Source organism: Dendrobates tinctorius, unplaced genomic scaffold, assembly GCF_039654945.1.
Source record: "Dendrobates tinctorius isolate UK_male_01 unplaced genomic scaffold, ASM3965494v1 ptg000239l, whole genome shotgun sequence".
Taxonomy (NCBI): Eukaryota; Metazoa; Chordata; class Amphibia; order Anura; family Dendrobatidae; genus Dendrobates; species Dendrobates tinctorius.
Genome location: NW_027361906.1, coordinates 396,864 through 423,123, shown reverse-complemented (window position 1 = coordinate 423,123; position 26,260 = coordinate 396,864). Strand labels below are relative to the sequence as shown.

General features: G+C 41.3%; 1 protein-coding gene and 1 long non-coding RNA gene across 4 annotated transcripts in view; both read right to left on the bottom strand.

The window, feature by feature from the left end:
- Positions 1 to 3,940: 3,940 nt before the first annotated feature.
- The window catches only part of LOC141060510 (uncharacterized), an 84,005-nt gene continuing 61,685 nt past the window's right edge, over positions 3,941 to 26,260 (bottom strand). For 2 of the 3 annotated variants that reach the window (XM_073556773.1, XM_073556772.1), the window contains exon 2: positions 3,941 to 9,584. In XM_073556773.1, coding sequence (XP_073412874.1) covers positions 5,324 to 5,971 — 648 coding nt within the window. In that variant the 5' untranslated portion in view covers positions 5,972 to 9,584 and the 3' untranslated portion in view covers positions 3,941 to 5,323. Of the gene's footprint in view, positions 9,585 to 13,028; positions 15,992 to 26,260 lie in introns of those variants that run through there. The other variant, XM_073556771.1, reaches the window with a different exon arrangement.
- Positions 16,706 to 25,777, bottom strand: LOC141060509 (uncharacterized). Its single transcript, XR_012222714.1, has 2 exons — positions 24,320 to 25,777; positions 16,706 to 17,962 (listed from the first exon to the last, which is right to left on the bottom strand). It is a non-coding gene; the product is annotated as an uncharacterized lncRNA (long non-coding RNA).

The window sequence follows — 26,260 nt, the reverse complement described above, 5'->3', positions numbered from 1 at the left end:
TATAATTTGACCTTGAATAAGAACCACTTCGACAACGAAGGATAGACCTGGACTCTTCGTTTCTTCAAGAGAATCTAAATATGACTTGTTCATTTATCTACGGTAATCATAAAGTCAGATCACCACTCGAACTGTCTCATCTGCATAACTAGGATGCATTGCCCCTCCCCTGCCGTAGATGAGATTTCCTTTGTTAATAATTATTTGTTTGACTTAACGTTATTTTTTACAGGCGAAAAATGAGACCTGTGCATAAACTGTTTTACAACCTTAATGACTGTTAGGACTCTTCCGGATCTGGTCACGGAGGCATCAATGTAAAAGGTATAAACTAACCTAACAAACAATCGAATCTTGACACTACTAAAAGAAAATAAATCACGCTTAATTTTCCTGCAAGAGACCAATTACAAAAAAGGAGACATTCCAAACCTCTCCCATTAATTATACCCCTTGTGGTTTAACAGTGCCACCACGTTTGCCTCCAAAAGGGTAAGCATAGCAATTCAAAAGGGGCTTCCGTTTAATCTGAAACATAGCCTCTCTGATCCAGAGGGTAGATACATATTAGTAAAAGGATATATAGCCAACACATTAGTCACATTATGGAATCTGTACGCTCCCAATCAGGGTGAGACCACGTGGATTTCTAAAACATTAGAAAGCTTGACACTCTTCAAAGAAGGACTATTAATTGTAGGAGGGGATCTAAATATTTCTCTAAATCCAATTCTTGACACCTCAACAGGACACACTGTTCACTCTAAGAAAACCTTAGCTAGGCTACAAAGAACTCTTCAATCTCTTAACTAAACTGATTCTTGGCGACTCTTAGGGTATGTTCCCACAGTCAGTAAACGCTGCGGGTTGGACACTGCGTTCATTCGCAGCATCAAACCCGCAGCGGCCAGATGTTACCGCATGGTGGGTGGGATTTCAAGAAATCCCATGTCCACTATGCGTTAAGAGATGCCTTAGGCTCACCTGCGTAAATGGACATGCCGTAGCATTTCCAAACCGTAGCATGTCAATTTATGTTGCGGAGATGCTCAGTCTCTGCTGCGTAAATTACCCATAGGATTTCATTAGATGCAATAAAACCGCATTATCTTCCTGATCAGAAGTGTATTAACTGCGGGAACGCAGCTTACTACGCATGTGTACTAATTTCCATAATGAATTTTGTGACACAGCAGGAAGTAAATTACACAGGAAGTGGCTGAAGCACATAGAGAGGTCAGATAAATGTAATGTCATTTCCTCCTTTTTTAATAAATAAAAAACACCATATTTTTCGGATTATAAGACGCACCCCAAATTTTGAGGAGAAAAATAGGGAACAAAAACTTTTTTTTAATAAAATGGTGGTACTTCTTATAATCTATACGTCTTATTGCTTACTGGGGGTGGTGGCTGCAGTGCAACAGGGTCCTAGGGTTGCTCTTGGAGGAGGTAGGAGTGGGGTGATGCCGCAGGCTGGGATGAGGGGGTATTTAGATGTGCGGCGCACCTCTGCGGGTGTCTGGTGCTGCTACCCGGTCCTGCAGCAGGTGTCTCCGGTGCTGCTGGGGTCTCTGCTGATATTTTGTGAAAGGCCAGAGCCCCCCGCAGTTCCATGGTTTCCTACGCAGTGGACTTGCACAGATTTCAGCAATGAGATCTCCTCTCCCTAGATCTTGGAGCCGAGATCTCAATCTGCGCATGCGCCGCCCCCGGCGGCCATTTTCCCGGAGTCCACCGCACAGGAAACCATGGAACTGCAGAGGGCTCTGGCCTTTCACAACATGACGGCAGTGCCCCCTGCAGTACCAGAGAACCCCATAGCATCGCCGGGCACTTGCAGCAGCACCGGCCACACCCGCAGCACCGGAGACACCTGAAGCAGCATCGTGCAGCAGCACCAGACACCCCCTCATCCCAGCCTGTGGCCTGCAGCAACGGTACCGGTAAGGTATATACGCATTTTAAGACGCCCCCCCATTTTCCTCCCATATTTGGGGGAAAAAGTGCATCTTATAATCTGAAAAATACGGTAATTTAAAAGAATGGCGTGAGGTCCCCGTGTCGTCCAGACATAGCGGAGCTTGAAGATGATCATCGGAGACAACTCAGTCTCACGCATTGTAGTTCTTGCGGCCAGCTGACTGTGAGAACTTGGATAGTGAATGGGGATAACCTCGTCCCGGCGGTCACGTGCACTGCAGTTTTTGCGATCAGCTGTTCATGAAAACTGCAGTGCATGTGACCGCTGGGGTACGCGTTATCTCCTCCGGTCATCAGCTTCAAGCTCAGCTGTGTCTGGATGTCAGGCTGAGTGGTGGCATAATGCCACAATTCAGCCACAGGTATCCAGATGTAGCAAAGCTGGAATCGTTGTGGGCCAGTTTGAGTATCTTCTCGACGGACAGGTATGGTATATCGTTGCTTTTTTATTTTATTTCTCTTACAGGAGAACGAGAGTGTCAGTGGAATAGTCGATGCAGTAAGGTTTAATTAAGATTATTAAATAAGTCTGTGTCATTATTTCAATTAAAAGACTTTATTCTGGCCGTGTATTTACCATACAAAATTATAGAATTAGTAATGGATAGGTGTCTTATTGACGCTTCTCCATTACTAAGCAGTGGGCTTGATGTCACCTGACAAAACAAAGGTGACATCAACCCCACAAACATTACCCCACTTGCCACTGCTACAGGGCAAGTGGGAAGAGCCTGGTAAAGTGCCATAATTGGTGCATCTTTGGATGCGCCAATTGTGGGGCGACTGCAGGCTGCTATTTTTAGGCTGGTGAGGACCAAAATACATGGGCCTCGCCAGCCTGAGAATACCAGGTTGCAGCTGTCTACTTTTTCCTTGGCTAGTTAAGAAAAATAGAGGGAATGCACACTTTTTGTTGGAGGGGATCTCACTATTTTTGCTAACCATCCAAGGTAAGCAGATTGCTGTGGCCTGGTATTAGCAGGCTGGTAAGGTTCATGGATATTGGATCCTTACGAGAAAGAAATACCAGCCTGAAATATTAGTCCCAGTAGTCTGCTTTACTCTGGCTGGTTAACAAACATAGGGGGACCCCACGTTTTTTTTTTTCAGGGGATCCAACTATTTTTCCTAACCATCAAAGGTAAACAGACTGTTGCAGCCTGGTATTATCAGGCTGGTAAGGTTCATGGATATTGGATCCTTACCAGCCTGAAATACCAGCTGCAGTAGTCTGCGCTGTTTATCAAAAATAGGGGTACCCCATTTAGGGGTGTGAACCTACAGTATTTTGAATATAAAAAAAATTTAAAACCCCCTTCGCATTTTTTGCTGTTATGTTCAATCAAAACTTTTATTTTAAATTTCTTTTTAAGGTTTGCATCATTTCTTCTAAATAAAATTCATACCCATTTTTTTGGGGAAGGGGGGTGGATTATGGTGAAGCAACCCACAAATAAAAAAATAAATTAAAGGAAAACTACACTGTGCATAACTATTCATCATTCTAAAGTTAGTACTTTGTCTAGCCTAATTTGGTTGAATTTACAGATTCAAGTGTGTTTTGCTAAGTCAGTGATTACCTCAAAATTTTGAAAGGGCATCATACAGAAATGAGTAAATAAAAATACAGATGTGACAAATTGTGTTACATCCCAAAATTAGTCATTATCGCCAATATTTTAATGACTCCACAAACTAAAAAAACATTTTTTTTTATTTCACAATTTAACCTACACTTAGCAATGTTTAAACAAAATATGACACATACTTGGGTATAATGCTTTTGCAACCGACTGTATCACATATCACTAAAGTCTAAAAAATACATGACAATAAGTGCAAAGCGTTCATTTAATTTTTAACAGGAAAAAGATAAAAAAAATCTTTGTCACCCAAAAAAAAGGATGGCGTCATTTGACAGGATGTCCATTAATGTTCACCGATTGATATTGCTGGTAATGTTACTTCATGGCCATATATGTTTTTAAAATATTATATATTTTTCTCAACATATTTGCTAAATTTGTAATATTTGTATGCTAATTTTTTAACTAAACAAAAATTCCATTTTTAATCACAAAAGATGAAATAACAGTTGAATTTTTATGACTCTAGGTTCATAACAGACCCATATTATGGGATCTGACCTGTGATGATTATCATAACAGAGTTATAATGTGATGATGCCTGGGACAATGTAGTTGACGAATTGTACCCAGAATGTCCTTGAATGGTCCAGGAAAGAATAAAGTAAATATATAAACAACTTTTGATGCAAACACAAAGGAAAACATGTAAATGAACCAAAAATAACAATTTTTTTTAATTGTAACATTTTAGTGAAAGATGTGAGAACAAGGTGTGGTCAGTGAAGGATCGATTTAAAAAAAAAATGTACAAGATCGGGAAAGAGGTGGGTGTTCTCCAAAACCCAAAAAATGCCCGTACTATGATGACCTCCAATATCTCTTAAACACACGCGAGCTACGAATGTAAGTTTGTTAAAAAAATTAACTTTTACATCACTTTTTTTTTAGATTGGTGTACCAAAAAAGTAAATAAATAAAAACTTTTAAAGGCACATTGATGCTGACATTTTTGTTGGGAATTGATAATCTGTAACCATACATGTCAATTACATGACAGAATGAAAATCATCTGATATTTATATTTTATTTTTTGGAGGGGTAGTGTAATCTTCAACTTTTTTTCAAAAAATAGTTGTGCTCATGTTTTTAGTGAAAGTAATTTTAAAAATGTTTGTCATATTGTCTGTTTAATGTCAACATACTGAAGTTTCAACCTTTTTTTTGGGCGGAACACAGGGAAACATTCCAATGCCAGAGTGTCATGTAGAAGACAGCAAAGATCAGGGGTCAATGGAGAAGACTCAAATTAAATTATTTAATCTTGCGAAGGAAGACACGCAAGATCCTGCATCAAATGTCAGCCAAGCCGCAATGGATTGTACACAAAATGTCCTCTCACAAACCCAAGATAGACCGGGTAGCAATGTGGACACAAATGATAATTAGGACTATTTTTATGCTTCAATCGCAGATGGTTTTTGTAAAGTGCCACCTGACAACCAGTGGTCATGTGCCTCAGTTGTTTGTAGTGTGCTGGATCTTTTTCAAAAGTACTGACAGAAACTAATTCATGTGAAATTGCCAATGGAATGAAATTGCAGAAAAACTAAACTCACAAATCACCACAATCCAACAACCATCCGCTTTAAATTATCCATCTCCCAATGCTTCCTCTTTCCCTGTTCCACATTCTTCCTCTTTCTCTGCACCCCATGCTTCCTCTTTCCCAGCTCCCCATTCTTCCTCTTTCCCTACTCCCCATTCTTCCTCTTTCTCTGCTCCCCATGCTTCCTCTTTTCCAGCGCCTCATTCTTCCTCTTTCCCTGTACCCCATGCTTCCTCTTTTCCAGCTCCTCATTCTTCCTCGTTCCCTGCTCCACATTCTTCCTCTTTCTCTGCACCCCATGCTTCCTCTTTTCCAGCTCCCCATTCTTCCTCTTTCCCTGTTCCACATTCTTCCTCTTTCCCTGCTCCACATTCTTCCTCATTCTCTGCACCCCATGCTTCCTCTTTTCCAGCTCCCCATACTTCCTCTTTCCCTGCACCCCATGCTTCCTCTTTTCCAGCTCCCCATTCTTCCTCTTTTCCAGCTCCTCATTCTTCCTCTTTCCCTGCTCCACATTCTTCCTCTTTTCCAGCTCCACATTCTTCCTCTTTCCCTGCTCCACATTCTTCCTCTTTTCCAGCTCCTCATTCTTCCTCTTTTCCAGCTCCTCATTCTTCCTCTTTCCCAGCTCCACATTCTTCCTCTTTCCCTGCTCCACATTCTTCCTCTTTCTCTGCACCCCATGCTTCCTCTTTTCCAGCTCCCCATTCTTCCTTTCCCTGTTCCACATTCTTACTCTTTCTCTGCACCCCATGCTTCCTCTTTTCCAGCTCCACATTCTTCCTCTTTCCATGCTACACGAGATTCCTCTACTCCAAATTCTTCTTTTCTACAAACTTCTACTTTGTCTTCTCTTCACTCCCCTTTGTCCACTGCCTCAAGTTCCCAACTCGAATTTATACCAAACATTTCAAGTTCTTTTGATTATGCCACATCTATGACCCCTACTGGTAACCTTCCTGAACCATCACCTCCTACGTTACATACCTTTAACTAAATTAGCAAAAAAGTTAAACATAGTTGGTTATATTAATCTTTCTATTGTTTGCTTCATGTTATCAATTTATGTTACGAGAAAAAAAATTGAACAATTTTGGTGTGATATCCAATTTATATACCAAACAAAAACAGACCTAAACAATTGATATTATTTCATACCTGTAAAAAAAGGTTTTACAACATATGTATATCGTTAAGTGGATCAAGCATGGGTATTATTAGGGGTGTAACTACAGCGGTCGCAGCTGCGACGGGGCCCAGAATGCTTTGGGCCCGCCGCCCAGTCCAGCAAAGATGCAGAAAAAAGAGAAATAGGGAGCGCAATAGTGAAGGACCAAACCACGTGGTCAGCAGGGAGGTGTCACTGGGCATGCGTCACTGCAGGTCCTCCAGTCACATTAGGGGGACGATGGATTGAAGGCAATTCTCATGCCGTGCAGGATTAATGAATGCGATCACGTGATCCAACCTCGTGACCCGGAGAGAAGCGTGTCATGCATACATCACTGCAGGTGCTTCAGCTGCAGTACTACCGGGGGGCAGAGGGGGCAATTGACCCAGGCCCCGTCACATGCAGGGACCCACTGGTAGACAAGGACACTTTTCTCATTTGGCCGTATCTGAAGTGTCGGAGAGAAAACAATGCAGTCTCCCCTGCCTGACAGACTGCACAGTGGCAGGCTATAGAGCCTCAGTCTGTATACGATGTTGCTGTCTCACCGGAGGCGCTGCTTCCTGCCGGCAGCAGCTGCAGTTAGTTTCTGCCGTGCAGGCTCTGATTGTCTCAGGCACGCTGGGTCCTAGTGCCCTCTGTGCATTAAAGTGGACACTTACCGGTCCTGCCTCAGTCACTGCCTGCAAACGTCATCAGTAAGTGGGGATGGAAGTTATTAAATTCATTCAATTTTAGCATGTCACTGTGGGATGAATGTGAGTATGGGGGTATTGTGGGGGCTGAAGCGAGGGAGGGGGACAGGGTACCGGGGGATGAATGTTAGCAGATGGGGTTATTTTGAGGCAGGGGGGACAGGGTACAGGGGTGAATGTGAGAGGATGAGGGTACTGTGGGGGCTGAAGTGAAGGAGGGGCAACAGGGCACTGGGTGGTGAATGTGAGAGGATGGGGTATGGTGAGGCAAGGGCATGGAGGGTGAGTGTGAGAGGACGGAGGTATTGTGAGGCAGGGGGACAGGGTACAAATGATGAGTGTGAGAGGATGGAAGTTTTGTGAGTTGTGACAGCACTGGGGGGGTGAATGTGATGGGGGTATTGTGGGGGAGGGGGGACATTCCTATGCTGCTGTCACACTCAGTCAAGCTGGCAGAATATCAGAGAATATCATTGTATCTCTAAACCAGCACAGGAACAGGTGTCGGAGAATGGATTTCTATGTGTCCTCAGGTATATTATATTTTATGGGTACCCATGCAATGAAGCATAAATCAGAGAGACAGACTGCTCGTTGTCTTTCCAAATAGTCTGTAAAGTTTATTGACAGCGTCATCTTTTATAGAACAAGATCACAGAAAATAAGGGTATGTACACACGCTGTGGATCCACAGTGGATTTGCCTCTTCGGATCCGCAGCAGTTCCGCAGGCAGTGTACAGTATAATGTTATCCAATGGGTTTTCAAATCCGCATTGCACATGCTGTGGATTTTTCCGTGCGGAAAAGCTGCGATTTGAAATCCACAGCATGTCAATTCTTTCTGCGGATTTGTATACTAGGAGTTATTTTTATATGGTTTCAATCAGTTTAATATAATATAAACTGTATCCTTACCTCCAGGGAGGTAAGCAAAAGGTCACTGAAACTTACTTAAGATAAAGGAATGTAAATTACTGGTCATTTATTTATCCAGCAACAAAGGACCATTGATATTTCAAGGCAACTACCCTAATTAGATTGGGTGTGTAAACGTTCCCAAGGATGTTATCTTGTGCTCCAAAGCCCCTCCTCCAGCTTGCTGTATTTCTGCCATGTGGCACACATGAGGCACTCTCCTCTAGCTTCCTGTATTATATACTGGTTAAAACAGGTATTGAGGGGATGTGTTTATAGCCAATGGACAACAGACTTGTGACATCATTCCCCACATGGTGGAGCTGGACAAACCTTTTAGCTGGACATTTAAAAGAACTAGGGCACATGTGCTCAGCCTCTTTCGTCTCCTGGAGGATGAGTGGTCGACGTCTATCTGAATAATGTAACGTATGAATAATACTTGTTTTCTGATTGATGCATATATATTTATAGTTTTATATTAATTCATTTATTAAGTAAATCAATTTAGTAAATTCGATTCTTGTGTGAGCATTTTCTTATTCATCCCAATCCATTTGAAACCCTTACAATACAGGATTCCACTGCGGTTTGACACCTATTCCAATGTCCAGGTGTCAAACCGCAGGGGAAAACCGCTGGCCAATCCGCAGGAAAACCGTAGGTCACTTTACCTGCAGTTTTACCTGCGGATCCACATGGAAAAATCCGCAGGTGAATCCGCAGCGTGTGCACATACCCTAAGATTACATAACAATTGGCAAAATAAAAAGGGAGGTTACATAATAATCTGGCAGAAATATGAGTTATACAATTGGTTGTCAAACACATCCTGAGACACGAGATAGATTACACAATAAAATGTGGGGGAACATTCCATAACTTTTCATATGTCAGTGCTACCCGGTTCAAAAGGTGAAGTTCTTAAGAGAATTTGGACTGAGTTACAGAATTTTGGAAGCAACAATATGTTCTGGACCAATTTCTGGGAATCTATGCAGAACTATCAGGCCATAAAAAAAATCTGCACGTAGATTGATAACTGGATAAAAGGGCATCCTTGCACAATACTATTTTCTAGTATTATATTCAGAACAGAAATTAACCCCTTCTTTAACAACTCCCCTCTTTTTATCATCTAGTCTATGATTCCTATCTCATCCCTGCCTATTGCTGAGGCCTGCAAGATAACCCTACTTCACAAAATACATGGCTAATCCTATGTATATCATGGGATACTAGTCTTACTGCATATCCATTCAGATTATACTTGTGGGTCAGACCTTCTATTCCTTCTAACCCTATTTCTATCAAGGGATTAATACGAGGGGATGATCTACACATTATTTTTATTAATATATTAAAATATGTGTTAGAAAATAGAATACAGTTTATTTGTTTGTATGATTCAGAGTTCATATTGTCCAAAGAGTTCTTGTAAGTTTTCTGTGATTTCTTGTATTTTATCACACTATTGGTCTTCCACAATACATAAAATCAGCAAAATCTACGGAAGGTTGCTTGTTGCAGAGTATGCATTCACAGCATAGTCCAGTTATCAGGGTAGTCATCACTTGGGTTTGCTTTATATCAGAGTCAGGATCAATTATAGCTTTACGTTTACCTGGAAAACATTGGCAATAAGTACTGAGAGCTTTCTTTATAACCATAACAAATAACCTTATTATCACTACAATCAATGATCAATATCACAAAAACTGCTTAAATTAGGAAATAACTTACACTCAATATCCATCCACCTATTCCTTTGAACAGGTTAAAGGGATTCAACCGCGAGAGACACTCATTGAGGAGTAAATCATCATCATCGAGTGAATTATTTTTTCACACCCCCGTTCCTTTATTATTTCAGCTTGCTCTATTATCAGGGGTAACTCATTAGTCCTGAAGAATCTATATAGTGGCAATAAAAGGTTCTACTACCTGACAGAATCCTCCTTGAGACTGTGAGATAATTATTTACTATAGAATACTAATTAATAATATAAGCCGTTTCATATAATCAGTTATACTATCAAAAATGTCACCTAGTCGGTGTATACTGACACACATTCATAGATGCTTACTTTTTGAAGCTGCATGAAATCAATTTGAGGTAGCTGAAACAGGTACAATGGTCAGGTGGTGCACTTTTTTTTCACATTTAGGCATACACAGATTACGCATCCCTATATGAAGTGAGCAGCAGCATAATGGAATTCTAGAACCACCCAATTGGCTTTTACCTCACTTACCATTGCGTCCTTAGACTGATGCGTCAGTCCATGAGGAAGGGCACACATAATGGAGAACGGTGCTAAGGGCAGGCAGTACTTACTGTCTGCTCTCCTCAATCCATTCTCCTCTTTAGCACCCGAGTGCTTTTGCCATTCTTCTTCCGGTGCAGAGACCTGATCTTGCAGGCTATGGAGTAGTTGTAGATCCATCTCCCCTGACACTTGCACAGTGTATATTTCTGCGGGAAGAGGAAACAAAGCAACGGCTTTGGCTGCAACATCAGCTCGGTTATTATTTGGCTTCCTTAGTGCGAGCTTGCACTTTCACTACAGCAACTTTCTTAGGCAGCTCCAGTGCCCTGAGAAGCTGAGCCACCAAATCTGCATTTTTAATAGGTTTACGAGAAAAACCAATAAACTTTCTGATCTTCAATATGGGACCGCAATCATGGAAAATGCCGAATGCGTGGCACTATCAGTAAATGCTCTGCCATTATACATGCCTCAGCGAGTGCTTTCAATTCAGCTTCCCGATCAGACATCCTAGAAGGTAAAGCTTCACTTTTTACCACCTTATGTTGATCAACTATTGAATAACCTGTATAAGGGTACTTCATCTTGGTAAACCTGTGACACATCTACATAAAACTCTGGATCTGCATTAGGGATTGGTATCTCTTGTACATTGGCAAGTAGCCATGTTAAAAAAAAAAAACAAAAAAAAAACAAAACAGTATACCCTAAGCATGTTTCCCCCATTCATGACAGTACAAATGGAAGGGGAGGTCATAATTTGGGATTCCTAGAGCAGAGGCTGAGAGAATGGCTTCCTGCAGGTTCTTGAACCCCTCTTTTGCTTCCGGGGTCAGTTGGTATGTCTGTCCCTTGTTGTACATCGCCAGCACATCAAAGAGAGGCTGCAGGAATTGTGATGCAGAGGGAATCCATTCTCTACAGTAGCTGATCAGCCCCAGGAATGTCATCAGTGTACTGATGGAAGTGAGCACAATTGCTTGGCTTATGGCTTTTTCTTTTTTCTTCCGGTGTTACAGTCATATGTTAAAGTTTGGGCACCCCTATTAATGTTAACCTTTTTTCTTTATAACAATTTTGGTTTTTGCAACAGCTATTTCAGTTTCATATATCTAATAACTGATGGACTCAGTTATATTTCTGGATTCAAATGAGGTTTATTGTACTAGCAGAAAATGTGCAATCTGCATTTAAACAAAATTTGACCGGTGCAAAAGTATGGGCACCCTTATCATTTTCTTGATTTGAGCACTCCTAACTACTTTTTACTGACTTCCTGAAGCACTAAATTGGTTTTGCAACCTCATTGAGCTTTGAACTTCATAGCCAGGTGTATAAAATCATGAGAAAAGGTATTTAAGGTGGCCACTTGCAAGTAGTTCTCCTATTTGATTCTCCTATGAAGAGTGGCATCATGGGCTCCTCAAAACAACTCTCAAATGATCTGAAAACAAAGATTATTCAACATAGCTTTTCAGGGGAAGGATACAAAAAGTTGTCTCAGAGATTTAACCTGTCAGTTTCCACTGTGAGGAACATAGTAAGGAAATGGAAGAACACAGGTACAGTTCTTGTTAAGCCCAGAAGTGGCAGGCCAAGAAAAATATCAGAAAGGCCGAGAAGAAGAATGGTGAGAGCAGTCAAGGACAATCCACAGACCACCTCCAAAGACCTGCAGCATCATCTTGCTGCAGATGGTGTCACTGTGCATCGGTCAACAATACAGCGCACTTTGCACAAGGAGAAGCTGTATGGGAGTGATGCGAAAGAAGCCGTTTCTGCAAGCACGCCACAAACAGAGTCGCCTGAGGTATGCAAAAGCACATTTGGACAAGCCAGTTACATTTTGGAAGAAGGTCCTGTGGACTGATGAAACAAAGATTGAGTTGTTTGGTCATACAAAAAGGCGTTATGCATGGAGGCTAAAAAACACAGCATTCCAAGAAAAACACTTGCTACCCACAGTAAAATTTGGTGGAGGTTCCATCATGCTTTGGGGCTGTGTGGCCAATGCCGGCACCGGGAATCTTGATAAAGATGAGGGTCGCATGGATTCAACTCAGTATCAGCAGATTCTTGACAATAATGTGCAAGAATCAGTGACGAAGTTGAAGTTATGCAGGGGATGGATATTTCAGCAAGACAATGATCCAAAACACCGCTCCAAATCTACTCAGGCATTCATGCAGAGGAACAATTACAATGTTCTGGAATGGCCATCCCAGTCCCCAGACCTGAATATCATTGAACATCTGTGGGATGATTTGAAGCGGGCTGTCCATGCTCGGCTACCATCAAACTTAACTGAACTGGAATTGTTTTGTAAACAGGAATGGTCACAAATACCTTCATCCAGGATCCAGGAACTCATTAATAGCTACAGGAAGCGACTAGAGGCTGTTATTTTTGCAAAAGGAGGATCTACGAAATATTAATGTCACTTTTATGTTGAGGTGCCCATACTTTTGCACCGGTCAAATTTTGTTTAAATGCAGATTGCACATTTTCTGTTAGTACAATAAACCTCATTTGAATCCAGAAATATAACTGAGTCCATCAGTTGTTAGATATATGAAACTGAAATAGCTGTTGCAAAAACCAAAATTGTTATAAAGAAAAAAGGTTAACATTAATAGGGGTGCCCAAACTTTAACATATGACTATGTGTTTAAGCTGAGGTGAAATGCAATGACCTAAGAAAACAACCTTTTCCTTTGCTATTGGCAGTTACCTCTTGACACCTTACATACTTCATGGTACAAAAATATTAACAAGGAAGCTGTTTCCATTAGACATACCTGTTTTCTCTCTGCTCAGGGGATATCGTCTAATATGCACTAGTACAATTCCTGGTTTCAATTTGATGGATACTGGTATTATCCTAAACCAACGTCTGTCTTATCCTTTAACCATATTGCAGGTGGTACCTGCTCGAACATTTGCCAAATGTCCTCATTTTGGTCAGTTACAGTTTTTCTCGTCATCTAGCTAAATTAGCAACATCATAATAGAGAGGGTTGATTCAGATAACGGGCCTGTAACAGTAATGCCTTTCTTCCAAACTTAATTAAAAAAACTACATTCATAGCACTCAGGATATCAGCACCTGTCAAGCTTAGAGGACATTTATCTAAGACTAGCAATTGGGCACACAAGTCTGTGGTACATGCTATTCACACATTTGTGGGTTCTGTTTCATGCAATATACTGTTCCTCCTGTCCTGAATCGTTATGGCATATCCTTTTTCTTATATAATAGTACAGCTCGCCCCCGTATCAGGCATTTTAATTGTTTCCCATGAGGAAGTTTTAATTGTGATGATAGTGATTGGATCATCCTGTTGGGGAACCGGTATTATTTAAACTTCTCTGGGTCTGATATCTCATCTTTCCTTTTCTTCTCTCCCCTGTGATGTATACCTGCCGCCTGCACCACAGTTTTCACAGCATTATTAAATGCATCCGGAGGTATATTCACCATAACAGGAGTTGACTTCTGCTGCTTCTTTACTTTCCTATTGTTAATCTGGTCCTCTAGCCCCCTAAACATGGGAAGGGATTGTATATACATTCTGGCCGTACTTTCATGACTTCTATGCTTAGATCTTCTTTCAATCCTGTGAGAAACATATTTTTAGAAATCTAGCTTCTCTAGTGTTTTTCAAATCATAGTTATGAGGTGCAAGAGTTTTCTGCAAGTAAAATGTTTCCTCATTTCTCTCCTCCGTAGGAATTGTACAGAGGTTGAGGCTGCAGACACAAAAGAGATCTCAAGTCTGCGCAGCTTCGTCCTTCTTTGGGCTGCTTTCAAAAAGAGGGGCTAGTCTCAGCCCCTGCTCTTACAGGGGCGGGGGGAGCGGTGGAAACACAGACTGACCTTGTGAAGGGGGATCAGCCTGTGTGTGGAGACACTGTGGATTGCCTTCCATACATTCTCTCATTCTAACTTCATCATTCTTAGTATTTAAAACAGACCATATCATTCAGAGGTTCTGATCCACGCTGCAACTTGCACACCAGTCATATTTTCCCAATCCATACAGCATGCTCCTTACTTAAACACTCGTCATATCTCTCAGCATCCAAACATCCATTCCTTGGCACTCCTGCCTTTTCAAGAATTGTCAGCGGCATCGTTAATTGCTTTATAATCCTGCCCAAGTCCTTTATCTTTCATCTCGGATCCGTAGTCTGTCCTGACCCGGTGTGCCTAGCATCATAACAGTTGTCAAAGGTAGTGACCCCTATCTTCAGCCCTGTTATGTAATAGCGGGATCCCACTGGTCTACTATAATAGCCAGCAATCCTACTATCAAAGCAATAACCTGAAGCGCATCTCTGTTCTATCCTGATGCTGATACACACTCTCCCAAACAATTAGAAAGATTACTATAAACAACACAGTTCCAAACACATGCGCTATATACTCCTCATACATCTGGATCTGAGGATCTGATTCCTCACTAGACTTTGAATATGCAAGGTCTATTCCTGAATCCACTCCGAGTTCAATAAGACAATATTCGTGCGTGATATTATCTTGCCACCTTGGCATATACCTTCTAGAGTCCAATGTCTACCCAGCTTTTAAACAATGCATATGACAAGAATATACTCTGCGCCTAGACTGGTGAACTGAACACAGCATATGGTACACACATGGTAAGCATTTGTCTGACAATAATAATAATAATAATTTTTATATAACGCTAACATATTCCGCAGTGCAGTTTGCACACATTATCATCGCTATCCCCGATGGGGCTAACAATCTAAATTCCGTATCAGTATGTCTTTAAAATGTGGGAGGAAATCGGAGTACCCGGAGGAAACCCACGCAAACATGGGGAGAACATACAAACTCCTTGCAGATGTCGTCCTTGGTGGGATTCGAACCCAGGACTCCAGCGTTGCAAGGATGCAGTGCTAACCACTGAGCCACCGCGCTGACATTTCAATCACATCCATACACGCAGTACTTCTGTACTCTATCGCTCCCCACATCTTATCAAAATTGCTCTAGTGCCAATGGACAAAAACATAAATCACATCTATTTGTAGAAACTCTTGCTTGGTTCACTATATCCTCTAATTAGCATCCTATCTAAGTACCGGGTTGCATACAAAAAACATTTACATTCCCATAGATTGTCTTCACGTGATTTTCCATCTTCAGTACAAACTCCCACCCGGGACCTTCCTATAAGTTGTTTTTTTTTTTTCAGGTAGCAACTAACCGGAGAGTTTTATCTTACTCACTGCTTTGAGTAATAAAAAGGCTATTTATACACTGAGCACGCATCATTTAGTCTCCATACATCAACACCAAAGCTTAGCACCCCACAACACAGATTCTGCAGTATATCAGGACCGTTGTATAATCAGATCAGTTCAGCACAGCACTATCAGTACTACTTATCAATTAACATCTGACAAGGCATCAACAAACAAAGGAAGAATAAAAGTTAGAACAAACATAAAATACGTATAGCAGCGCAGGATCAAGACAATTTGATTGCAATATTTACAGTATTAGCAAACACTGACATCATTACAGAGAGACTGGAACCCTTGTTATAGATAGACAAAATAAATGGAAAATCATCGCACTTCATCATGAAACAAAGCAATTGTTAACAGCACTTAAAAAAAATCAAACAAGAGATAAAAAAAAATATATATACCTTTTTTTTTTTTTACCCGAGTGCTTTTCACGTTAGAAATCCCCACAGACTGACTCCAGAAAGCCTCTTTTCCCGGAGAGAAAACTGTGTGAGTAACAAATCTACTCACTTAGGCCGGTTTCACATTAGCGCATTTTCAACGCGCGCACGGCCGGGGGTAGCTCCGCCCCCGATCCGGCTCTCTGCCCGGCGTGCCCGCCCCTTCCTTGTAGCGCCGCCTCCTAGCGGACAGCGGCGCCTGCGATCGGCGCACCCTATCTTTAGCATAGGGTGCGCCGATCGTGCGCAGGCCGTGCGCTAGTTGCGCTTTGACCTGCGCTGCGCACTTTTGACGGTGCGCCGTGCGCGCCAAAATCAAACTTTTCGGATTTTGGCGCGCACGGCGCACCGTCAAAAGTGCGCAGCGCAGGTCAAAGCGCAACTAGCGCACGGCCTGCGCACCCTATGCTAAAGATAGGGTGCGCCGATCGCAGGCGCCGCTGTCCGCTAGGAGGCGGCGCTACAAGGAAGGGGCGGGCACGCCGGGCAGAGAGCCGGATCGGGGGCGGAGCTACCCCCGGCCGTGCGCGCGTTGAAAATGCGCTAATGTGAAACCGGCCTTACCCGGGATCTGTTTTTCTGTTCAGGAGAGAGGTGGTCAATTGTTCAGTCTGAGATGAAAGTCGAAGGGGAATATTATATCTCGCTGGGGCCTCCATGTTGTCGGAGAAGGGATTTCTATGTCTCCCCAGGTATATTGTATCTTATGGGTACCCATGCAATGAAGCATAATCAGAGAGACAGACTGCTCGTTGCCTTTCCAAATAGTCTGTAAAGTTTATTGACAGCATGATCTTTTATAGAGCAAGATCACAGAAAATAAGATTACATAACAATTGGCAAAATAATAAGGGAAGTTACAAAATAATCTGGCAGAAATATGAGTTATACAATTGGTTGTCAAACACATCCTGAGACACTAGATAGACTACACAATAAAATGTGGGGGAACATTCCATAACTTTTCATATGTCAGTGTGACCCGGTTCAAAAGTTGAAGTTCTTAAGAGAATTTGGACTGAGTTACAGAATTTTGGAAGCAACAATAGGTTCTGGACCAATATCTGGGAATCTATGCAGAATTATCAGGCAATAAAAAAATCTGCACGTAGACTGATAACTGGATAAAAGGTCATCCTTGCACAATACTATTTTCTAGTATTATATTACAAACAGAAATTAACCCCTTCTTTAACACAGGTTGGCATATATTTCAGAGCCTATATAGTATTTCTGCACATAGATTTCCCTCATACAGCCGAGTGGCCATGAAAATTGGAGTTTTAGATTCATTTTTAAATCCTTAAATAACTTTTTATTATTTAAACAACCCCTTATACAAACTTCTCTGATCATTTAAAACTAGGATGTCACCATAAATAACTCTCTTAGAATACAATTTTTTATCATCCATTAATACAATATTTTATCCCTTATCAAATAGTTTAATGACTAACAGATTTATCCTCTGCAATACAAATTTGCAGCACAAGTCTTGCAGAGATTGGAAAGTACTTGTTATTTGACAATTTAAAAAATAAAATAACACCGTCGCACTGCGCCTGCGCGAGTTCAGTGGAGGCGCTGTGAATCATTCAGCTGATCCCGGCGGCAGATGCGTGACGTGTCTACAGGCAGAGGAAGCCAGTCAGATTAAAGGGGTTTTCCCACGAACGAAAGTTCATTTTAAAAATTGTCTCTTTCTGACCGTGATAGCATTGGGCCTCCATCTCGTAACTTCATAAAATGTTAAACTTGATTTTTTACACAACATAAGATAAGTTGTGCAAAAGTTAGAATTAAAATGTCATCTATGTATCTGCTCAAGACTTAAAAATTGTAACCTAACGATCAGAAAATATTATGCATCTAATCAGAGCATGGTCTTACTAGCACAATCCACAAGTTGTTCGGCATTAAACTTAAAATTTCATGTTTACCACACACCAACTAATATAGTTAAGGGCAAGCTGGCATAAGATCAGAGAATATCATTGTGTCTTTAACCCCTTACCTACAATTGACGTAATATTCCGTCCATGTGTCCATGGACCTAATTACCATGGACGGAATATTACGTCATCGCGATCAGCGGCGCCCACGTGGTGAGCGCCGCTGATCGCGGCCGAGTGTCAGCTAATTATCATAGCTGACACCCGGCACAATGTGTCAGGGGCGGTCACGGACCGCCCCCGACACGTTAACCCCTTGCACACCGCGATCAAACGCGATCGCGGTGTACCGGGGGTTAAAGGGAAGCATCGGCAGGGAGGGGGCTCCCTCCTTGCTTCCCTGAGCCCCCCACGGCAGCGCAATGTGCAGCGCTGCTGCGGGGGACTCCCTTCCTCCAGGCCCCCGAATCCAAGATGGCGACGGGGGCCTTCGGGGGCCTGAGGAAGCTGGCTTCCTCAGTGCCTGCAAAGCGCAGGCATGAGGAAGTCTGCAGCAGTGCCTGTGACAGATCGCTGATCTGTCACAGTGATCTGTGATGTGACAGATCAGCGATCTGTCACAGGACAGTGATGTCCCACCTGGGACAAGGTAATAAAGTAAAAAAAAAAAAAAAAAAAGTGTTAAAAATAATTTAAAAAAAATCGCTAAATAAATTAGTTAAAAAAAAAAAAAATATTCCCCAATAAATCCATTTTTTGAAAATAAAAAAAAAACAAAACAATAAAAGTACACATATTTGGTATCGCCGCGTCCGTAATGACCTGCCCTATAAAACTGTCCCATTAGTTAACCCCTTTAGCGAACCCCTTAAAAAATAAAAATAAAAAACGAAGCAAAAAATAATGATTTATTATCATACCACCGAACAAAAAGTGTAATAACGCGCGATCAAAAAGACGCATATAAATATCCATGGTACCGCTGAAAACGTCATCTTGTCCCGCAAAAAACGAGCCACCATACAGCATCATCCGCAAAAAAATAAAAAAGTTATAGCTCGCAGAATAAAGCGATACAAAAATAATTATTTTTTATATAAAATTGTTTTCATTGCAAAAAACCGACAAAACATAAAAAAAGACCTAAATGAGGTATCGCTGTAACCGTACTGACCTGAAGAATAAAAACGCGTTATTAATTTTACCGCACGCGGAACGGTGTAAACGCACCCCCCAAAAGAAATTCATGAAAAGCTGGTTTTTGTTCATTCTGCATCCCAAAAATCGGAATAAAAAGCGATCAAAAAATGTCATGTGCCCGAAAATGGTACCAATAAAAACGACAACTCGTCCCGCAAAAAATAAGACCTCACATGACTCGGTGGGTCAAAATATGGAAAAATTATAGCTCACAATATGTGGTGATGCAAAAACTATTTTTACAATAAAAAGTGTCTTTTAGCGTGCGACAGCCGCCAAACATAAAAACCGCCATAAATAGTAAATCAAACCCCCCGTTATCACCCCCTTAGTTAGGGAAAAATAATAAAACTAAAAGAAAATGTATTTATTTCCATTTTCCCGCTAGGGTTAGGGTAGGGTTAGGGCTAGGGTTAGGGCTAGGGTTAGGGCTAGGGTTAGGGCTAGGGTTAGGGCTAGGGTTAGGGCTAGGGTTAAGGCTAGGGTTAGGGTTAGGGCTAGGGTTAGGGATAGGGCTCAGATTAGGGTTAGGGGTGTGTTGAGGTTAGGGTTGGAGTTATAATTGGGGGTTTCCACTGTTTGGGCACATCAGGTGCTCTCCAAAGGCAACATGGCGTCTGATCTCAATTCCAGCCAATTCTGCGTTGAAAAAGTCAAATGGTGCTCCTTCCCTTCCAAGCTCTGCCATGTGCCCAAACAGTGTTTTACCCCCACATGTAGGGTATCAGCCTACTCAGGACAAATTACAAAACAACTTTTGGGGTCCAATTTCTCCTGTTACCCTTAGGAAAATAAAAAATTGGGGGCAAAAATATAATTTTGCGGAAAAAAATGTTTTTTTTATTTTCACGCCCAGGCGTTATAAACTTCTGTGAAGCACTTGGGGGTTCAAAGTGCTCTCCACACATCTAGATAAGCTCCGTGGGGGGTCTAGTTTCCAAAATGGGGTCACTTGTGGGGAGTTTCAATAGTTTAGGTACATCAGGGGCTCTCCAAATGCACATGACACCCGCATACCAATCCATCAAAGTCTGCATTCCAAAACGTCACTACTTCCCTTCCGAGCCCCGACGTGTGCCCATACAGTAGTTTTCTCCCACATATGAGATATCAGCGTACTCAGGACAAATTGGACAACAACTTTTGGGGTCCAATTTCTCCTGTTACCCTTAGGAAAATAAAAAATTGGGGGCAAAAATATAATTTTGCGGAAAAAAATGTTTTTTTTATTTTCACGCCCAGGCGTTATAAACTTCTGTGAAGCACTTGGGGGTTCAAAGTGCTCTCCACACATCTAGATAAGCTCCGTGGGGGGTCTAGTTTCCAAAATGGGGTCACTTGTGGGGAGTTTCAATAGTTTAGGTACATCAGGGGCTCTCCAAATGCACATGACACCCGCATACCAATCCATCAAAGTCTGCATTCCAAAACGTCACTACTTCCCTTCCGAGCCCCGACGTGTGCCCATACAGTAGTTTTCTCCCACATATGAGATATCAGCGTACTCAGGACAAATTGGACAACAACTTTTGGGGTCCAATTTCTCCTGTTACCCTTGGGAAAATAAAAAAAATGGGGACTAAAAGATGATGTTTGTTGAAAAAATACGATATTTTTATTTTCACGCCCGGTCGTTATAAACTTCTGTGAAGCACTGGGGGGTTCAAAGTGCTCACCACACATCTAGATAAGTTCATTAGGGGGTCTAGTTTCCAAAATGGGGTCACTTGTGGGGGGTTTCCACTGTTTAGGTACATCAGGGGCTCTCCAAACGCAACATGACACCCGCAGACCATTCCATCAAAGTCTGCATTCCAAAACGTCACTACTTCCCTTCCGAGCCCCGACGTGTGCCCATACAGTAGTTTTCTCCCACATATGAGGTATCAGCGTACTCAGGACAAATTGGACAACAACTTTTGGGGTCCAATTTCTCCTGTTACCCTTGGGAAAATAAAAAAATGGGGACTAAAAGATCATGTTTGTGGAAAAAATACGATTTTTTTATTTTCACGCCCGGTCGTTATAAACTTCTGTGAAGCACTGGGGGGTTCAAAGTGCTCACCACACATCTAGATAAGTTCATTAGGGGGTCTAGTTTCCAAAATGGGGTCACTTGTGGGGGGTTTCCACTGTTTAGGTACATCAGGGGCTCTCCAAACGCAACATGACACCCGCAGACCATTCCATCAAAGTCTGCATTCCAAAACGTCACTACTTCCCTTCCGAGCCCCGACGTGTGCCCATACAGTAGTTTTCTCCCACATATGAGGTATCAGCGTACTCAGGACAAATTGGACAACAACTTTTGGGGTCCAATTTCTCCTGTTACCCTTGGGAAAATAAAAAAATGGGGACTAAAAGATCATGTTTGTGGAAAAAATACGATTTTTTTATTTTCACGCCCGGTCGTTATAAACTTCTGTGAAGCACTGGGGGGTTCAAAGTGCTCACCACACATCTAGATAAGTTCATTAGGGGGTCTAGTTTCCAAAATGGGGTCACTTGTGGGGGGTTTCCACTGTTTAGGTACATCAGGGGCTCTCCAAACGCAACATGACACCCGCAGATCATTCCATCAAAGTCTGCATTCCAAAACGTCACTACTTCCCTTCCGAGCCCTGACGTGTGCCCATACAGTAGTTTTCTCCCACATATGAGGTATCAGCGTACTCAGCACAAATTGGACAACAACTTTTGGGGTCCAATTTCTCCTGTTACCCTTGGGAAAATAAAAAAATGGGGACTAAAAGATCATGTTTGTGGAAAAAATACGATTTTTTTATTTTCACGCCCGGACGTTATAAACTTCAGTGAAGCACTGGGGGGTTCAAAGTGCTCACCACACATCTAGATAAGTTCCTTGAGGGGTCTAGTTTCCAAAATGGTGTCATTTGTGGGGGGTTTCTACTGTTTTGGTACATCAGGGGCTTTCCTAATGCGACATGGTGTCCGATCTCAATTCCAGCCAAAAACGTCAAATGGCGCTGCTTCCCTTCCGAGCTCTGCCATACGCCCAAATAGTGGTTTACACCCACATGTGGGGTATCAGCGTACTCAGGATAAATTGCACAATATCTTTTAGGGTCCTGTTACTTTTGGAAAAATAAGAATTGAGGGTGAAAAGATCATTTTTGTGGAAAAAATATGATTTTTTAATTGTACTGCTGTACGTTATAAACTTCTGTGAAGCCCTTGGGGGTTCAAAGTTCTCACCACACATCTAGATAAGTTCCTTGGGGGGTCTAGATTCCAAAATGGTGTCATTTGTGGGGGGTTTCCACTGTTTTGGTACATCAGGGGTTTTCCAATCGCGACATGGTGTCCGATCTCAATTCTAGCCAAAAACGTCAAATGGCGCTGCTTCCCTTCCGAGCTCTGCTATGCGCCCAAATAGTCATTTACACCCACATATGGGGTATCAGCGTACTCAGGACAAATTGCACAATAACTTTTAGGGTCCTGTTACCCTTGGAAAAATAAAAATTGTGGGTGAAAAGATCATTTTTGTGGAAAAAATATGATTTTTTAATTGTACCGCTGTACGTTATAAACTTCTGTGAAGCCCTTGTGGGTTCAAAGTTCTCACCACATATCTAGATAAGTTCCTTGGGGGGTCTAGTTTCCAAAATGGGGTCACTTGGGGGGGTTTCCACTGTTTAGGTACATCAGGGGCTCGCCAAACGTGACATGGCGTCCGATCTGAATTCCAGCCAATTTTGCATTGAAAAAGTCAAACGGCGCTCCTTCCATTCTGAGCTCTGCCATGCGCCGAAACAGTGGTTCCCCCCCACATATCAGGTATCAGCGTAGTCAGGACAAATTGCACAATAACTTTTGCAGTCCAATTTCTCCTGTTACCCTTGGTAAAATAAAGAAAATTGAACCTGAAGTATTTTTTTTGTGAAAAAAAGTTAAATGTTCATTTTTTTTTTAATATTCAAAAAATTCCTGTGACGCACCTAAAGGGTTAATAAACTTCTTGAATGTGGTTTTAAGCACCTTGAGGGGTGCAGTTTTTAGAATGGTGTCACTTTTGGGTATTTTCTATCATATAGACCCCTCAAAGTGGCTTCAAATGTGAAGTGGTCCCTAAAAATAAAATGGTGTTGCAAAAATGAGAAATCGCTGGTCAATTTTTAACCCTTATAACTTCCTAGCAAAAAAAAATTTTGGTTGCAAAATTGTGCTGATGTAAAGTAAACATGTGGGAAATGTTATGTATTAAGTTTTTTGTGTGCCGTATCGCTGTGATTTAAGGGCATAAAAATTCAAAGTTGGAAAATTGCGAAATTTTCAAAATTTTCGCCAAATTTCCGTTTTTTTCACAAATAAACGCAAGTTATTTGAATGCAATTTTACCACTAACATGAAGTACAATATGTCACGAGAAAACAATGTCAGAATCACCAGGATCCATGAAAGCGTTCCAGAGTTATGACCTCATAAAGGTACAGTGGTCAGAATTGTAAAAATTGGCCCGGTAGTTAACGTGCAAACCACCCTTGGTAGTGAAGGGGTTAAGCCAGCACAGGAACAGGTTGGCATATATTTCAGAGCCTATATAGTATTTCTGCACATAGATTTCCCGCATACAGCTGAGTGGCCATGAAAGGTGGAGTTTTAGATTCATTTTTAAATCCTAAATAACTTTTTATTATTTAAACAACCCCTTATACAAAGTTTTCTGATCATTTAAAACTAGGATGTCACCATAAATAACTCTTAGAATACAATTTTTTATCATCCATTAATACAATATTTTATCCCTTATCAAATAGTTTAATGACTAACAGATTTATCCTCTGCAAGGCAAATTTACAGCACAAGTCTTGCAGAGATTGGAAATTACTTGTGCTTTGACAAGTTAAAAATGAAACTGTAGACAGACTGAGTACATTTTCATTTTAATTCAAATTATTCAATGATTAACTACTAACAGATCTCTAATGATAACTAGTGCACAAGGTTTTTATATACCATTTTTCCTTGCGATTAAAAGATTAAAGAATTATCCTCTAAAAAACATTCATTGCAATATAAGTTATACTACAGAATTAAAATGTCATCTGTTTTATTCAACAAAACTTAAAAATAGTAAGCTGCTAAACGATTAGAGAATATTATGCATCTAATCAGAGCATGGTCTTACTATCACAATCCCCAAGTTGTTTGGCCTTATGCGTAAAAGGTTTATAAAAATGTTTACCATACATTAATGTAATCAAGAACAAGCTGGCAGAAGATCAGAGAATATCATTGTGTCTATAAAACAGCACAGGAACAGGTTGGCATATATTTTATCACATATATTTCCCCCATACAGTTGAGATTTAGGGAAACTTTTGAAGCCTTAAATATCTACTACTTTTTATATACACTACCTCTTTATATAAAAATCTCTAAATTACTGCTCATCTATGAAGAGGTCATCATAGAACATGATTTTTTATTAACCGTTACTACATTTCCTCCCCTATCAAATAGTTTAATGACTTACTGATTTATCCTCTGCAAGACTAATTTGCAGCGCAAGTCTTGCAGAGATTGAACTGTACTTATGCTCTGAAAATTCATCCATATCTTATGTAACAAACAGCAATCACCCATCCGCATTCATGTCCACAAGCTTTAACTACAATGCATTGGTATATGCAATAATACTGACTAAATGCATAGGAGCTATATTGTCCCACATAAGAATACCAGTTAAAGTGTTCATTAAATATCAATAATGTTGGTTTTTACATTATATAAAGGCAAGTTGTATGGAAAAATTTCATAAAAGATAAAACCACAACTGTCTCAAGAACATTACTAATAATAAAAAAGACAACATAATTTAAATGGCATAACAAGTCTCCAAAACAATGGACATTGGGAACAGTGTAAAATACTGGAATGCCTGGATACCACATCTCCCGGGCAGGGGAGGAAGTAAAAGACATGGCAACACAAAGTCCATTCATAATATTAAAATAATACACCAGACTACAATTTATTGGAAGAAATGGCCATGATGTTTATTCTGGGCTATGTAAAGGTTAAATAATACACCACATATTAAGGCTATGTGCCCACGATGCGATTTTCAAGCGTTTCCGTGGCGATTTTAAACGCGCGATTTTGCCGCGGAAACGCTTAAAAAAAGCATTCTATATATTGTAAATGGAAAACGCATATGTTGTGCTAATGTAGCGATTTTTACCGCTGCGGTATCGCTAAGCGGTAAAAATCGCAGCATGTTCATTAATTTGCGGAATCGCATGCGATTCCGCCTACATAGATATGTATTGAGACGCTTGAAAATCGCAAATGTAACAAACACTTGCGATTTTTCAAGCATTTCAAAACGCACACTACAGGAAGTGACATCGGCCCATCCCATAATGCCATCCCATGAGCATCCCATAATCCAGGAAGACAAGAAAAAATTCCATAATTCCTGTCTTCCTGGATCATGGCTGCCGATATGGCATGGTACCGCAGGATGGACCTGGATGTGGGCCTCCTCATAAGTGTGGTAAGTGTCTGTGTGTGTGTGTCGGGTGTGCAGTGTATATGTGGTGTGTGCGCGGCGTCTGTGTGCTGTCTGCCATAGGCCGATAGGACAACTACTCCCATCGGCCTATGTCTGTTCCGCGTTCATTAGCGCCAGCAGGCTCAGCACGATGGGAGCAGCATTTCCCATCGAGCTGTTCCTGCTTTATAAAAAAAAATTCTCAGCCAAGCCCCCCCCACGCCCCACCACACCCCCACACGCCCCAGCACACCCCCCCGGCCATCAAAAAAATATTCCCCTATAGCGAAATAAATATATATAATAGCTTTTCATGGCCCGGCCTCCTTCATTTTTCATGGCCCGGTCCCCTTATTTTTTAATATATATATTTTTTTAAATTATAAACGTGTCCAATAATTTTTTTTCATTGGTGGCCAGTGGTTACCTGTGGAAAAAAATTATAATTACCTGTCCCCGACGTCGCCACCTAAAAAAAAATAAAATAAAAAACCCGTATTCACCTCTTCTGCTAATTCCCCGAAGACCATGCTCAACCTAAATAAAAATATAAAAAAAACAAACCACAAACATACCTACCCTCCGCAGAATCCCATAAAAACGAGTGTCCCACGAAGATCTAAAGTTTAGAGCAGCCATATAACATGTGGCCGCTCTAAACCACTGACGCCACTACAATGAACGGGGCCGTAAAG